Source organism: Hypanus sabinus, chromosome 9 (assembly GCF_030144855.1).
Source record: "Hypanus sabinus isolate sHypSab1 chromosome 9, sHypSab1.hap1, whole genome shotgun sequence".
Lineage (NCBI taxonomy): Eukaryota > Metazoa > Chordata > Chondrichthyes > Myliobatiformes > Dasyatidae > Hypanus > Hypanus sabinus.
Window position 1 is genome coordinate 26626473 of NC_082714.1, and position 17167 is coordinate 26643639.

At 42.1% G+C, this 17167-nt stretch overlaps 1 protein-coding gene across 2 annotated transcripts in view; it reads left to right on the top strand.

The window, feature by feature from the left end:
• Positions 1-17167, top strand: part of mpv17l (MPV17 mitochondrial membrane protein like) — a 99522-nt gene that overhangs the window by 70390 nt on the left and 11965 nt on the right. For both annotated transcript variants that reach the window (XM_059979370.1, XM_059979367.1), the window contains exon 3: positions 5051-5124. In XM_059979370.1, coding sequence (XP_059835353.1) covers positions 5051-5124 — 74 coding nt within the window. The remainder of the gene's footprint in view (positions 1-5050; positions 5125-17167) is intronic.

Sequence of the window (17167 nt, forward strand, 5' to 3'; positions counted from 1 at the left end):
GTTAACAGAAAAATTATTATGTACTATTAATATAATGAAAATACAACGTGTGCAGGGCAACAAAAGCAGCGTTGGAAGAACACCTGAATCAGCTGTTGAACAGCAACAAACACTGGCAGGCTTTCAGTCTCCGCCTACAATGCTGTGCTTTGTTTAAGAAGTTATGGTACAGTGTTCTTACATTTCTCTTTTATTCTTAGATTTTATGTAAGGTATAAAAGCAATCAACATTGTAGACTTGTTCTGGTGCTGGATTTTCGTGACCAGGACCCACTTTAAAATTTAATGCCGTGCCTTTTTTAAAATCTCTGCAACCAGCCTGCTGAATATTCACAATTACTTTCAATTTTCAGTTCGTCATGATAGATCTTTGCTCGTTTCATGACCAACATACTGTTAAGCTGCATATGTTCATTCCAACACTGATGATACATGATCGAGATCTTAATTTTTTGTTGCATGTTTATCTATCTTCCATTAATTTCTGTTCATTACATAGGTGAGGTCACTTCTCAGAACTGTCTGTGGTGTGCAGACACCTGTGCATCGCCTGGAAACCTTCCCAGAGAAATGTGAAGCCTCCTATTTGTGTCATCATGTCAGTGCTCAAAAGGAAAAATTCAGATTTTGGATATTTTCAGATTTTAGAATTTCAGACAAGGGGTACTCAAGCTGTAAGAGGTTTACTAATGTACAGACATATCGTCACCTTTTCGCGACAATATAAAGAGCTAGTTTTCTTTTAAATTTTACAATGGCTATTAATGCTCAGATTTTATTATTGTACTTCATTTGCAAGATAGCATGGCCAGGTCTGGTTGTTGCAAAAAACACTGGTCCAGAGTTTGCAGGGGTTTGCCACATTTGTTGCTAGATTTATTAATATTGTTCTCAGAGAGAACAAATAGCAGCATGAGAAGGAGATGCTTTGGATAATTACTACTGTTCCACAGTTCAATCCTGTCTGTCCCTTCTGAGCAATGCAGATCACCCCAGATTAAAAGATTTGTTACAAGATTCAATTTAAAATTTATGGCATCCCCTTTAGACTTGTACCCTTTACATGCCTTTCTTTGTTCCACCAAAAAAAAACTCTCCAGGAAGAGGTGTAACATATAACAGTTCTGTAGTGGGAGAAGCATTGATCCCACTGATAAATTCATTCCAGAGGGATGTTTAAATGCATTGTATTAGACTTTACTAATGTGTAAACAAAAAGCTCCAAGGGCTCCTTCAGAGATTTATGTCTGATAGTGAGAGTTGTAGTAGCATGGAGCAAGGGGTACCTTTAAGGACTGAGTTGTTTCACGTGGTTTGACTTTGATTAATAGTTGTTCCAGCCACTGCAGTTTTATTAAGTTTTCTGCTGTTGACAAATGATGCACCTCTTATTTGCCTTTGCAAATGGGAAATATTAGAGCTTATAGACCTGGGATGGTTTGTAAGAAATCGCATGTGAGTTCAGAGTAGTGGGATATTCAAGTGACAGTTTGGGCCCTCCTAAGCCTTCTCCAACATCTCCACTGGCAAAGTCTCTGAGGGCAATATTAGCATTTATTTCCGGAGGACTAGCGTAGAAGAGCAAAGATGAATAAGGGTTTATGAGGCATTGCTCAGGCCACACTTGGAGCAAATTTGGGTCTCTTATCTAGTAAAGAGTGTGTTGGCATTGGAGAGGGTCCACAGGAGGTTCTGTGAATGAAAGGGTTAAAGTGTGAGGAGCATTTGATGGTTCTGGGCCAGAACTCACTGGAGTTTAGAAGAATGAAGGGCGATCTCACTGAAACCTATCAAATATTGAAAGGCCTAGATAGAGTGGATGTGGAGAGGACGTTTCCTATAGTGGATGAGGGTAGGACTAGAGGACACAGCCTCAGAATAGAGGGATATCAATTTAGAACAATGATGAGAAGGAGTTTCTTTAGCCAGAGGATAGTAAATCTGTGGAATTCATTGCCTCAGATAGCTATGGAGGCCAAGTCATTGAATATATTTAAAGTGGAGGTTGATAGATAACTGATTAGTTGGAATGTCACAGGAGAGAAGCCAGGAGAATGGGGGTTGAGAGGGATAGTAAATTAGCCATGATGGATTGGCAGAGCAGACTCGATGTCTTAGGGTCTTATGGCACTTACCAGTATGGGAGGCAGTCTGAGTGTGAAGCCTTCAGTCAAGCAAGCGCCCTTAGAACAGTGATCAGTGCTACCACTAAGTGTAGCTGCAGTCTGTGAGGATCACTAGCTATGAACCATGAGGTCACATACTTTGAGTGGCCTGCTGGTCATGTAGTGGTGAGTCTCTGTTAGGAAGCAGTGGTTTCCTTAAGGAATAAAGGCCCACATAACAGTCACTGAGTTATAGAGATGACTCCAAATGAACTCATACTCTTGCAATAAAACAATGATGTCAAGTAAATATTCTCACTGGAAATTCATATCTTACTCAAGGGATAAGTAACTTGTTCTCTTCTAGACCTTTGCCCATCAGTGATGCACTGGGTTTTACATCCTTCCTCCAAGGAAGCCAGTTATAGCTCCTCAGTTACTAATGATCTAGATCAGCCAATGCTTTATTGTAATGGGGACCTTGTGGATCACATGACTTAATACTTGCCTTTATAACTTAAATTATCAGGGGACTTTATGATATACTTCTTTAATTTTTTATACACAAAATAAAATCGAATTAAATGCTTACTGAATTTTATTGAAATGAGACATAAACAACAGACTGAAAAACTAAAGTGATTTTTACATCATCTATCTAATAAAATGGAAAAGTGACTGTAGTAACTCAACCAGAGATATCACATCTCCTGAGCAAACTGCTGTGATACACGTTGGAGACTCAACTGCTCAACTAATGATAGTGACATGTGGCATAAATAAATAATTAGTTAGCCTGGCACCAACCTCCTGATGATGGAGCGAGTACAGATGCAAGGGCATTCTCACACCTCCAGGCAAAGTTAGATGATTGCTGTGTACCAAAGTACTGTACTGAAGAAGATGCGAGTTCTACTTTGACCATGAAATTGGATTTTCACCAAGTTAATCACTTCAACTGAGAACATACTCTTGAGGCAGCTCCATTTCTCATAAAATCACAATGACTCCATAGAATGTGTAAGAGTTTCCATTAATCCCGAGGTGATACGTTAAGTTAATAAAGATGTGACAACTGAAAGCTGGAAGATTAAACAGCTGCCAAGCCAATACAAAAATATGGAGTTAATTAAATATTTAAGATCAAATGTCTGTATGTGCTCATCAATATAAATTTGATCTAAAACAATTTTAATTTTGGCTGATACTTCCTCTAGATTGTGGGACTGACTACAATAATCCCCCAGCCTGGAAGTTACCATACGCAGTTAAATTCTGTTGTTTTTCTGTAGCTCTGGACAACTTCATGCTGTTTGATGATGTGAATAATTGTGATGAAATATTAACAAAACTACAGATGTTGGGAAACTGAAACAAAAATGTTGGATACACTTTGAGAAAGGGTACTAGACCAGAAACCATGAAGAGTTTCACTTTCCACAGTTGCATACTGGCCTGTTGAGTGTTTCCATAATTTTCTGTTTTGAGAATGATTGTTGTATCCAGCCAGCCTAAACTCATTATTTATAGGACAGACTAATTGTTACAGGATTAGGGTTAAAGTATTTTGTATAGCAGGCATGGGTTAAGTCTAGCCTGCACCCTTTTTATTTAAAGAGGTGCGTTCTGCCTGCAGCTAGTGGTGGAGCTGTGAAGGTGGTGAGCTGTGTTGGTGCAGCTGATGGATGACAGTGTTGAAACTGAAGATGGTGCTGGAGCTGGTGATGGTGTTCATGAAAATGATGGAGCCGAAGATGAAGGTGTTGATGGGGATGGGGATGAAGCTGAAGATGGTGCTGGAACTGGAGATATTGATGGTGAGGAAGCTGGAGATAGTGATGGGGATGCTGATGCTGGAACTGGTGATGGTAATGATGATGATGGAGTTAGAGATGTTGATGTTGATAGTGTTGAAGCTGAAGATGGTGCTGGAGCTAGTGATAGGTGATGATGAAGGAGGTGGAGATGCAGATGTTGATGGTGTTGAGGCTAAAATTTTTTCTGGAGCTGATGATAGTGATGATGATGAAGCTGGTGAGAGTGATGGTGTTTGTGATGAAGCTGAAGATGGTGCTGGAGCTGGAGATATTGATGGTGTTGAAGATGAAGATGATGCTGGAGCTGGTGATGGGCAATGATGATAATGATGGAGCTGAGATGTTGATATAGATAGTGTTGAAGCTGAAGTTGGTGCTGGAGCTGGTGATGGGTGATAATGATGATGATATTGATGGAGCTGGAGATGTTGATGTTGATGGTGTTGAAGCTTAAGATGGTGCTGGAGCTGGTGATGGGTGATGAAGCTGCAGATGATGAGAGTGATGGTGTTGGAGCTGGTTTTGGTGATGGTGATGTTGATGGAGCTGGAGATGTTGATGGAACTGGATCTGGGGCTAGATATTTCCTCTCATTCACCTTCTACTTTCTTCTCTTCCAGACAGATTGGCAAGTATTCAGCTTCCTCTTGTCAGGAACATTGTTTGCACCAGCCACTCTCCCTCAGTCTCCACCCTAGCACAGACATTCCCTTTGTTCTCTCCATCCCTCTCCTTCTCCACAACTTGAAGCATATTTTCTCCCCCAGACTTTTCTCGCTTCTGAGGAAAGGCAATTGACGTGAAACCTTAACCCTGATTTTCTCTGCAAAGATCCCCTTGGCCTGCTGAACATTTCTTGTAATCAAAATAGGAAGATGGGAATGGGACTTAAACCTGCACCTTTCTGAAGTACCAGCAATATTGCTGAGCTGACTGCAGGGATACTATTGTTACCATTTACTGTTGTTGGGATTCCAAAATTTAAGTCATGTAATAATTTGCATTAAACTATTCACTCACTGACAGAGTCCAGGATGAAACAAATTATTTTTAAAAATTGAATAATTCGTTTTCTGATTTTTTTTTGATGTGCTTTAAATGATAAATAACAGTTATGGTGATTTGCAGGATGGATGACATTCAGCTGTGTAAAGAAATAATGAATCTAAAGCAGGAGCTCCAGAAATTAGTCTCCATTCCAGGTAATTTGATGCTTTAAATCTCTAACAGTCTTTGGAAATCTTTAGTTTTTTTCTTAAATTTATGCTCATCCACTATGTCATCATGAAGAACTGAAAGCTTGGGGACAGTAAATTGATTTCTGCTCTAGCAAATTTCCCTAGGGGTATTGGATTCCCGTGTGCATTCTGACAACTAGATATATCAGAATGGTCACTTGTACTTAACTGCAGTACACTATTAGAAAATGTGGTAGAATTCTCTGATTGAATGGCTGTAGTACTTTAAATTAGTACAAAATGAGGAGAATGCAGTTGATCAAATTTGTGCAAAATATTTTTTTGTCACCCTGGAAAACAAGGTCAGTGTCCAGTGAGTAACAAGAAGAGTGAGCAAATGATGTGATGATGTAGCGACTTGTGAGGTGATAATATCAATGTAGCAGTGTACAGACAGGAAAAATGACTTGTGATGTTTTGATGAAAATGGAAGACACTTAATTGTATTTTCTTTTAAAAGTAATAACTTACAAATATAATGTATTGTTCTGTCAGTGTATTACTCTCAATGGAACAGAATACATTGCTAATGGCAAAATATCATGAAGCAACAACAGTCATTTACACAATCTCAGTCACTGCTCTTCACATTTTGTTATCTGGAATGACCGAGCAGGAAGCTTTTATGTTTATCTAACATCACCAGATGGGCCAATACAAAACCCCAGTCTTTTTGAATGACTGCAAGAGAAGTCAGAGAGTTCTAGGGACCTACATCGTGGAAATGCAACGACTATCAACCACCCATTTATGCTAATTATACAATAATTCTTCTTTTCTTATTTACACATTCTTATCGATCCTCCCGCCACCCCCCCCCCCGCACAGATTCTACTATTTAACTTCATTTAGGGCAATTTTACCGTGGTCAATTAAACTAACAACCCCCGTGGTTTTAGGATTGGAAGGAAACTGAAGCACTTTGAATAAATCTACACAGTCACAGTGAGAACGGTGTAAACTATCAGCAAGCAGCACTCAAGCTTGGACTGAATGAGCTTAGGAGGCCTCATTATTGTATCACTGTAGTTAGTTATAATATTCAACTGAAAGCAGTAATTCAGGGGTGCATTTGACAGGAGGATTTGATGTAATCATGTTATTTCTAAAGGAAGTACTTAATTTTATGGATTACTACATCTTAATGTTGAGGTCTTTGGGAATTGTATTTATTGTCTAATTGTAGGTATGAGCAGAGTTTGTTTTATTCATTCAGGACATTCATTTGTTCATTTAAGATTGTTCAGTGTCATTTCCAGTCTCTGAGAAAATATAGGTCCTGATTTGGAGTCTAGGCAGTAATCTTGGCCAGAAGGTCTAAAGCATATGCCAATTGCCTGCATATTGAGAGGTCCAAGCGATTTTTAAGTAGTAATTTTTAAAAATTTGTTAAATATTTACAATAGTAAATATATACTAGCCACCCTAGCAAAGAAGAGGTGAAAGTTGGTGGTTTTGGGAAGGGATGTGTGGAGTACAGTGGATGTTGGAGGATGCTGACAGTAGGGTTCGTAAACATGAGATTGTAGGGAGAATGGAATCGCCTGAGTCAATAGATGCCAAGACATTGCACTGGAAGCTAAAAGTGGATTTCTTACCCAGTCCACCAGGGGCTAGGATGCAAACCCTGGAGACCGTACAACACTAGTTTATGCACTGAAGCTGCAAAGGACCACACTTAAGAAATGTTGCTTCATTATGTTCAGTGTAGCCAGTTTTCAAAGGCAGAGTTCAATGCAGGTGCACGAATATATAGAACTATCCCACATCCATTCAGATACCTGATCTGCCAGTCCGACATTTAAACTAGGTCCCAACTTCTTCAAGGCAGATCCTCTTCCTTTCTCTGAATTCATGCAAATTAAGGCAGAGAGTAAGAAGGCATTCAAATTTCCTCACATTACCTCCAGTTCCACTCCTCAACCTTATCCCTTTTTCTCAATGTCCTTGTAAGGCCAAGATGGTTAAAATCAAGCTAGTATATCTGCACTGTTTAGTGGGATTTCTGGGTGCATTAGTGTCAATAACTCATGTTACAATAGTGCCAAGTTATGGCCCCTTCCAACAAGATACAGCCTGACCACTCACCCTCGAGATTCAGTGGCATTATATTCAGTAAAAACTTGAGAGCAGGGAGGTTATTCTGCAACTGTACAAGGTACAGGTGAGGCCACACCTTGAGTACTGGGTGCAGTTCTGGACTCCTTATTTGAGGAAGGATATACTGGCTTTGGAGGCAGTGTAGAGGAGGTTCACCAGGTTGATTCCAGAGATGAGGGGGTTAGACTATGAGGAAAGATTGAGTCACCTGGGACTGTACTCGCTGAGATTCAGAAGAATGAGAGGAGATCTTATAGAAACGTATAAAATTATGGAAGGGATAGATAAGATAGAGGCAGGAAAGTTGTTTTCACTGGTAGGTGAGACTAGAACTAGGGGACATAGCCTCAAGATTTGGGGGAGTAGATTTAGGATGGAGATGAGGAGGAACTGCCTTTCCCAGAGAGTGGTGAATCTGTGGAATTCTCTGCCCAATGAAGCAGTGGAGGCTTCAGTAACTATATTTAAGTTAAGGTTGGATAGATTTTTGCATAGTAGGGGAATTAAGGGTTATGGGGAAAAGGCAGGTGGGTGGAGATGAGTCCATAGACAGATCAGCCGTGATCTTATTGAATGGCAGAGCAGGCTCAACAGGCCAGAAGGCCTACTCCTACTCCTATTTCTTATGTTCCTATGTTCTCAGGGATGTGCAGATATGAAAAACAAAACAGTATGGTGACAATGTTCTGCTAGTAACTTGGGTCAATAATCCTTGATAACCATGATATGCAAGTTCATTTTATGCACATACTGTAATTATATGGAAGCCCAGAAGTTGAGGCCCAAAGCTGGGATCCAATGTCTGTCAATCAACGAGTCCACTGGAGGCTGGGGGACGAGAAACTAGCCTCTCCTGGGGTTAGCGGACAGTGTACGTGAGTGGGTGGGAGGGAGAAATGCAGCTATTGTTGTTTTGTTGCTTGTTGTGTTTTCTGTTGTTCTGCTGTGAATTGCGGGTGTGCCAAGTTGGCTCCAGAATGTGTGGCAAAACACTTGCGGGCTGCCCTCAGCACATCCTTTGTTAACGCAGACAACGCATTTCCCTGTATGTTTTGAAGTACATGTGATAAATAAATCAGAGTCTAAATCCCACTGTGTTTTTACTGAGATTCACCCAAAAGTTGTTGTAATTTTTATTTCCTCTGCCCCTGTTTCCCGGGTTTATCTGATCACACAATCCCCATATCCAAAATGCTTCCAATAGACTGCATTGGAACCCATCCAGTCAAAAACCAGGCCATTCGAACCCCTTTTTTAAACAAAGTATTTACCATTTTTCTCAGTCTTGCCAGCTTCATAGAGTACACCAGAGCTATAATTATCTACCACAGTGGAGGGCACTGCAGGTAGGAAGCTGTAAAGCTGCCAAGTTACTGTACTCTACGGGTTGTTCAGCCTCTTCCCAGAACTGAGCTTCGTAACTCCTGCCAGCAGGACTGTTCACTTCTGCTAGCAGCAGTCTGCTGATCCCATTGCTCCCAGTGGCAGACCAGCAGTCAGAACCATTTCCTTCTTGAAGGCATTGCCGACTTCAATAATAATTCACATTGCCACAGGAGGGTACTTGAGTGGGCATTATTGATTTGCAAGTCTGTGGTCTTGCTGAGATAAACATATTCAGACCTTCTGTTGAGATTGTTGGAAATTATGCTGTATTCCCTGTGGCATGCTGCTTAGGTTGTTTTTTGACTGGATGCTAGTTCTGCGGCAGGTCTAATAAGCTGGAAAGGCAAGGGACATCGCAGATGAGGAGGCTGCAGCTTGTTGGGGGAGAGCTAGGAGCCAGCATGTCAGTTAATTAAGGGACACAGAATGCTGGAGGAACTCAGACAGCATCTGCGGAGGAGAATAAACAGTCGACGTTTCAGGCCGAGACACTTAGTCAGAACTTGAAGTGACGGGGGAAGAAGGGGAGGAGTACTAGCTAGAAGATGATAGGCAAGACCAGGTGAGGGGGAGGTAGGCTTGTGGGAGAAAGGGTACGAAGTGAGAAGCTGGGAGGTGATAGTGTGGCCACGGTCGACTATGGATGTTGTGTCCTAGCTATTCACGTTGTTGGTGCAGCGCTGTCTGTGGCTGATGAGACCAATGCGGGAGTGGCAATCTATAAGGTCACACCTATAGATGGTCTCAGCTCTGCTGGAGATGCAGCATTCCTCTCTATGGGCCTGTTAGTCTTCTGCTGCCTTCAGGAATCTTTCCTCATCTGACTTAACATCTTGTTTCAGGGTGCTCCTCCCTCTGGTGTAAGTTCCTTACAGGACCTTCAGTGTTGATGCCCCACTTGCAGACATCCCTGCAGCATAGCTGAGGGCAGCCAGCTGTTCTCTTCCCGGAAGCCAGATCACAGTAGAGTATGTCTTTTGGGATGCAGCTAATCCTGCAAGAGGCAGGCATGTCCCAACCAGCACAGCCTGCGCTGCCTAGCTGACCAAGAAGACTTGGGCAAAGACTGTCAACAACATTGGAGAGGGAGATGCCCCTGTAATGTCAACAGTCATTCCTCTCAACTTTTTGTACAGGGTAATGATCTTGGCATCCCTCATATCCTGTGGTACAGCTCCTTCCTACCAGCACTGACAGAGGACTTCATGCAGGAGCTGCAGTAGTGTAGTCATGCAGTGCTTGATCAGGTCTGGAGGAATCCCCATCATTGCCTGGTGTCTTCCATGAGGCTAAGCTGCCAACGGCCTTGCTGAGCTCCTCTAGGGTCAGCTCTGTATACAGTTCTTCCATTGTTAGTGGGCACTCTTGGTGCCCACGGCTGAGTTGGTGCCAGTGTTCTCTCTGGACTAGAGGTTAGAGTAATGCTCTATATATGTTTGCCCCTTTCTGTGATTACTTCCCCACTGGTGGATTTGAGGGAAGCCATCTTGCTCTGAGAGGGGCCAAGGGTTTTCTTGATGTCATCATACATGCCCCTGATATAGCTTGTTAGTGCTGCCGGCTGGATGTCTTCACTGAACGGCATCCAGTATTCGATAATGAAGTGTCTGCTAGACTGCTGAACTTTACTTCTAGCAGCCCTGAGGATCTGTTGGTGCATCTTAATTGTTGAACATTTACACTCAGTGAGGGGAGCATGTTTGGCTTTAATGACAGGGGTCACTTTGTTGGATTTGGCTTCGAACCAGTCATTTGTTTATGAGGTCATCTTCCCAAAGTTAGCTGAGGCTGTGCTGTAAATGTTATTCTGCAGAAGTTTCCATTTCTCTGTGATCGATTTTCCAAGCTCTTCAGTTCTTTCTTGAAGGGCTTAGCAAGCTGCACCGGCAGGTTAGGGTTCGGGTTAGGTTGAGATTTCACATGACCCTAACCCTAACCCTAACCCTAACCCAATGCGAGGCTTTCCTTCTTGTTTCTTTGACTGCAGTCTGACCTTGCAACACACCAGCGACTGCTCTGTGTCACAGTCGGCGCTATGGTAGGAAAGTGTTGAAAGCAGGCTGCCGAGGGAGGAGTGCCTTACCAGGATCAAGTCCAGCTGGGTGCGAGGGTGTGCCCAGGGAAATCAGGTCTGGAAGTATGAGCTGGTGATTACAAAGATTAAGACAGGTGCAGACCTGCAGCAAACACTCTCTGCTCTCGTTCAACTTGCCCATGCCAAAGTGACCTCGGCCGGAGGGCCATGAGTCATGATCTGCACCCACTCTGGCATTGAAGTCACCCAGGAGAACAAGATGCTCCTTGCTGGGGATATTCCTTATGGTGGCTACAAGGCTCCTTTGCCTCAGATGTGGGGCACAGTGTGGCAGCATACACACTGATGGAGTATCTGGACCTTCGGCGGTGTTGAGGTAAAGAGTATAAAATCACTCAGATCCATTGATGCCTAGTTCCTCCCTCTTTAACAACATATTCCTCTCTGCAAAGCCTACTCTGTGTTTGTCAGGGCCCTTCCCCTGCCAGAGAACGGTGTAGTCTTTCTCCTTTAATGTGCCCATGTCAACCAGACATGTCTCCAGGGGGTGGCTAAGTCCACGTGTAGTCTTTTGAGCTCCTCATTTGTTACAACTCTCATCCTAATATCACTGATGCCTGGGAAGTTATCAGAGAGGCAAACAATGGGTTTGTCCGAACATTCCAACACCTCTCTTTCATTGTCTGGTGCAGTGTTTTCAGTCTGTAGTTTGGATAATATCTAATCCCCATGCACCCAATGAGGAAAGCAGACCATGGTGGGACAACGCCTTTTTGACTGAGGGCTGCACAGTTTAAGGTGGGCGGTATCTTTCCAGTGAGATCCAAGAATCTCTCTCACTTTTGGAAGCAACATCTGGTGCCACGCCCTACGTCAGTCGGAGTGTAGTGGTTTATAACAAGTAACTGCTGCTTCCTGTGTTGTGTCAGCATTATAAGGTGAAGCATAAGTGCGTTCTCTCCTGAATAGTGCCACTGCTGCAAGGTGAAGTACACCAGTACACTGGCCAGGGCAGTACGATAGGGAGAACAAGCTGTTGCCCACGCAGCAGTCTCCCATTCACCATACAACTGATGAATCCAAATGAACGGCAGAGGCTGATACATTTTGGCCCCAGCAGCATTGCAGAAGTTGCCAGTCTGTGTTGAACTCAATGTATGACTGCTTTAAGGACTCCAGCATTGGATTTTTCCTCGGGGTTCACTCCAGAAGCTTTCCCCGTGAGTGGGTACAGCCGCAAGGCAGTGGAGGTTTGAGATCAGAGTTTTCCTTCTCTTAGAAAAGCTGCCAACCACGGCTGATGAGCCCCATCTGTCCAAAGCAACTTGTTTTAAGGCTCCAGTAAACTGCCTTTGCCGTTTCTCCTGTCAGTAAGAAACGGTTCTGCCAGGTTTAGTAGCTAAGACGAACGCAAAGGCCAGAAGCTAAATCTGGTTAGCAAAGGCTATTTGAGATTCACCTTCAAATAGGTAAGTGGGAGTTTATCACACTACCCCTCACTCCACCCTACCCCTGGGCTATGACAACCTTATGAGCCAATGGGTGGAAAAGGTAAAGGACTGAAAAAGAAGGAATGTGATAGGAGAGAAGAGTAGACTATTAACAAGTTGTGTCAAACCAGTTGACCTTGTCAACAGATATTCTTTTCCACTGAAGCAAGAATTGATGTAAGTCCCAGCAGACCCCTATTATCTTTGAAGATTCTTCTGAATACAAAGTGTGGCTAATAGGGTGAGGATAATTAATGTCTCATTAGAAGTCAGTAAGTAAGTTGAAGCATGTCTGTGCCAACTGTATAAACAGGCCAGTACAAGGGCTTATACTGAAACTGAAACAACAGTTATAAAACCATTCTCACTCATATACCCAGAGAAATGCACATTAATCCGCGGCCAGAAAGATATTTTTACCAAATTCATAAGTAGAAAATTCTCCCTTTGAATGTGATTTTATTTTTACAGCCCACTGTTTCTTCTTGTTGACTGCAGTGGGATAATATAGACAGAGTATGAAACTAGTACCAGCCCTGCTATCTGTAGTCTTGCAATATGCTATGTAGGTGAAAATTATCGCTGAATGTACCGATGGACTCTGAGGCAATGTGAGAGGAGGCAACTCTTTAGTAAGGTGAATTATCACAATGTCATTGGGATGTCAGAACTATGTTGAAATCCAGAGAATGGACATCAGTGGAAAGTTCATGTATATAGTGAGTTACAAAGCTGCAAGTAGTGGGTCCCATACACAAAATATTAACCAAACATTCATTACTGCTGTGAAATCCAAGTTCACACTGGGATTATCCTGTAAAGGACAAAGTAAGGATAATAATTGGGTCACGTTGTATCAGAATGGTGTTGACAAGAGGAAAATTACCTTAGTGGGAGTCTTTGATCAAGTTAATATAACTGGAAAAACCATTATAGATTTGAGTCAGTGCTGATGATCTAGTGTATGAATGTTTCTTCATTAATTGCATCTGGGAAGTCACAAGAGGCAGTGATCATCTTAAAATGGTATTGGTAAATGATTCATAAAATGTACAAGAAAATATTAAAAGTCCCAGGACAGATGATCACAAAATAAAAAGCTAATTTGATCTGGGAATTAAAATAAGCAGGACCCAGTAAAGTCAGATTTTAAAATGCTGAATTCACTTAAATGAGGGAGAAGTAATGGAAAAGAATAACAGACTTGTACTTGTTACACATTTCAGATTGTCCTGAAATGCTCTGCAGTTTATGAAATGTGATCATAGTTGGAGGAAATGTGGCACCCAATACAAACACAGCAAAATTGAAAAAGGGAATACAGGACATAAGGTGTTATATTTGAATGCATGTAGCATATTGAATAAGGTAGATGAACTTGTAGCACAGTCACAGATTGGCAAGTATGATGTTGTGGACATCACTATATCATAAGCTGATAGGAGATTATAGCTGGAAGCTTAATGTCCAAGGATAGACATTTTATTAAACCATAAGATGTAGGACAAGAATCAGGCCATCTGGCCCAGTGAGTCTGCTCCGCCATTCAATCATGGCTGATCCTTTTTATTATCTTCTCCTCAACCCCAGTTCCCGGCCTTCTCCCCATTACCTTTGATGCCATGTCCAGTCAAGAACCTATCAATCTCTGCCTTAAATACACCCAATGACCTGGCCCCCACAGATGAATGTGGAAACAAATTCCAGAAATTCCCCACCCTTTGGCTAAAGAAATTTCTCCGCATCTCTGATTTGAAAGGGTGTCCCTCTATCCTGAGGCTGTGCCTTCTTGTCCTAGGCTCTCTCACCATGGGAAACATCCTTTCCACATCTACTCTAGCTAGGACTTTCAAAATTTGAAAGGTTTCAATGACATATCCCTCATCCTTCTGAAATCCAGCCAGTACAGACCCAGAGCCATAAAATGTTCCTCATATGATAACCCTTTCGTTCCCAGAATGATCCTTGTGAATGTCCTCTGAACCTTCTCCAATGCTAGAACATCTTTTCTAAGATGAGGAGCCCAAAACTGTTCACAATATTCAAGGTGAGACCTCACCAGTGCCTTATAAAGCCTCAGCATCACATCCTTGCTCTTGTATTCTAGACCTCTTGAAATGAATGTTAACATGTCATTTGCCTTCCTCACCACCGTTTGGCTCTGTTAGTAAAAAATGAAATTAAATCATTAGAAAGAGGTAACATAGGGTCAGAAAGTGTTGAATTGTTGCGGAGAGCTAAGGAACTGCAAAGGTAAAGAGACCCTGATGGGAATTATATACAGACCCCAAAACAGTAGTAAGGATGTGGTCAAAAAGTTACAATGGGAGATAGAAAATGCAAGTCAAAAGGGCAATGTTATAGTAGTCATAGGGGATTTCAATATGCAGGTAGACTGAAAAAATCAGGTTGGTGTAGGATTCCAAGAGGGCGATTTTCTAGAATGGCTACAAAATGGCTTTTTAGAGCAGCTCATGGTTGTGCCCACTAGGGGATCGGCTATTCTGGATTAAGTGCTGTGCAATGAACCAGAATTGATTAGAGAGCTTGAGAGAAAACAACCCTTAGGGGCAAGTGATCATATTCACCCTGAAATTTGAGAAGGAGAAGCTAAAGTCAGATGTATCAGAATTACGGTGGAATAAGGGGAATTACAGAGGCATGAGAGAGAAGTTGGCCAGAATTGATTGGAAAAGAACACTGGCAGGGATGACGGCAGAGCGAGAGTGGATATTGGATCACTGGAGAATGATGCTGGAGAGGTAGTAATGGGGGACAAGGAAATTGCAGACAAACTGAATAAGTATTTTGCATCATTCTTTACTGTGGAAGGCACTAGCAGTATGGTGCAAGTTCCAGGCATCAGGGGTTACCAAGTATGTGAGGTTACCATTACTAGGGAGAAGGTTCTTGGGAAATTGAAAGGTCTGAAGGTAGATAAGATGCCTAGATAAGATGGTTTACACCCCTGGGTTCTGAAAGAGGTGGCTGAAGAATTGTGGAGGCATCTTTCAAGAATCACTAATTCTGGAATGGTTCCAAAGACTGAAAAATTACAGATGTCACTCCACTCTTCAAGAAGGGAGAGAGGCAGAAGAAAGGAAACCATAGGCCAGTTAGTCTCAGTGGTTGGGAAGATGTTGGAGTTGATTGTTAAGGAGGTACTTGGAGGTACTGCTTTGGGGTACTTGGAGGCACACGATAAAAATGAGGGAATATCTTGCCTGACAAGTCTGTTGGAATTCTTGAAGAAATAACAAGCAGGATAGACAAAGGAGAATTGGATGATGTTGGGTACTTGGATTTTCAGAAGGCCTTTGACAAGGTGCCACACTACAAGCCCGTGGTATTACAAGAAAGTATGGATAAAGCAGTGGCTGATTGACAGGAACCAAAGAGTGGGAATAAAGGGAGCCTTTTCTGGCTGGCTGCCGGTGACTAGTGGTGTTCCACAAAGGTCTGTTTTGGGACCAATTCTTTTTACGTTATCTGTCAATGATTTGGATGATGATATTGATGGCTTTGTAGCAAAGTTTGCAGATGATACGAAGATAGGTGAAAGGGCAGGAAGTTTTAAGGAAGTAGAGAGGCTACAAAAAGACTTAGACAGATTAGAAGAACGGGCAATGAAGCACCTGATGGAATAAAATGTTGGTAAGTGTATGGTCATGCACTTTGGTAAAAGAAATGAAAAGGTTGACTATTTTTTAAATGGAGAGAAAATACAAAAAACAAGGTGCAAAGGAATTTGGGAGTCCCTTTGCAAGATTCCCTGAAAGTTAATTTGCAGGTTGAGTCTGTGGTGAGGAAGGCAAATGCAACGTTAGCATTCATTTCAAGAGGACTAAAATATAAGGATGTAATGTTGAGACTTTATAAAGCACTGGTGAGGCCTCACTTGGAGTATTGTGAGCAGGTTTGGGTCCCTTAACTTAGAAAGGGTGTGCTGAAATTGGAGAGGGTTGTATGGTTCTGGGCCTGTATTCACTGGATTTCAAAGAATGAGGGGTGACCTAAATGAAACCTATCAAATGGTGAAAGGCCTTGACAGAAAGGATGTGGAAAGATGTTTCCTATGGTGGGAGTGTCTAAGAGCAGAATACACAGTACAGAGATGAGGAGGATTTTCTTTAGCCAGAGAGTGGTGAATCTCTGGAATTCATTGCCACAGGCAGCTGTGGAGGCCAAGTCTGATATTTAAGGCTGATAGATTCTTGATTGGTCAGGGCATGAAGGGATACAGGAAGAAGGCAGGAGATTGGGGATGCGAGGAAAAAATGGCTCAGCCATTTTGAAATGGTACAGCAGATTCGGTGGACCAATTGACATAAATCTGGTCCTATGGTCTTGTAAATAGATTTTCTGCATTCATATATAGTTCGGCATTATTAGCAAAGCCTGCATTTGTTGCCTAACCATAAATGCCCATGAGATGATGGTTGAATTTGTCTTCTTACACAGCTAGAGTTCTCCTGATGAAACTGCTCACTTAGTGTTGTTGGGTAAAGTTCCAGGATTTAGACCAGCAATGACGAGGGACCAGTGGTGTGTTTCCAAGTTAAGACAGCAATATGGTTAGGACCATATGTTTTCACAGATGTTTACTTTAGCGACACCGATTAAGTGGTAGATGTAGTTCTTGAAAATAAATAGCAGTAGATTATGTACATTCAGTGAAGAGAACAGAAGAAACTTTCAAAAATTGACACTTCCAATGCTGTGATAGTCCATCAGAACAGCACTAGATTTTGAGCTTAGGTCTTGAGTAGGTCTTGAACCCACAATGTTCTGACTCAGAAGCAAGAAACCTATTTATTGATAACTTTGACAGAGCTTCTTTACATTTATAATTCTGGGCATGGTAAATCCATTCTCAAACTCGATAGACCCAGACAAGACAAACTTGACACTGTATGGGCAAAATATAAGTAAGTTCAGGTAGAAATATTGCAGGGACATGGGTGGAAGCTGTTCATTGGAATGAATATGTCGAAGC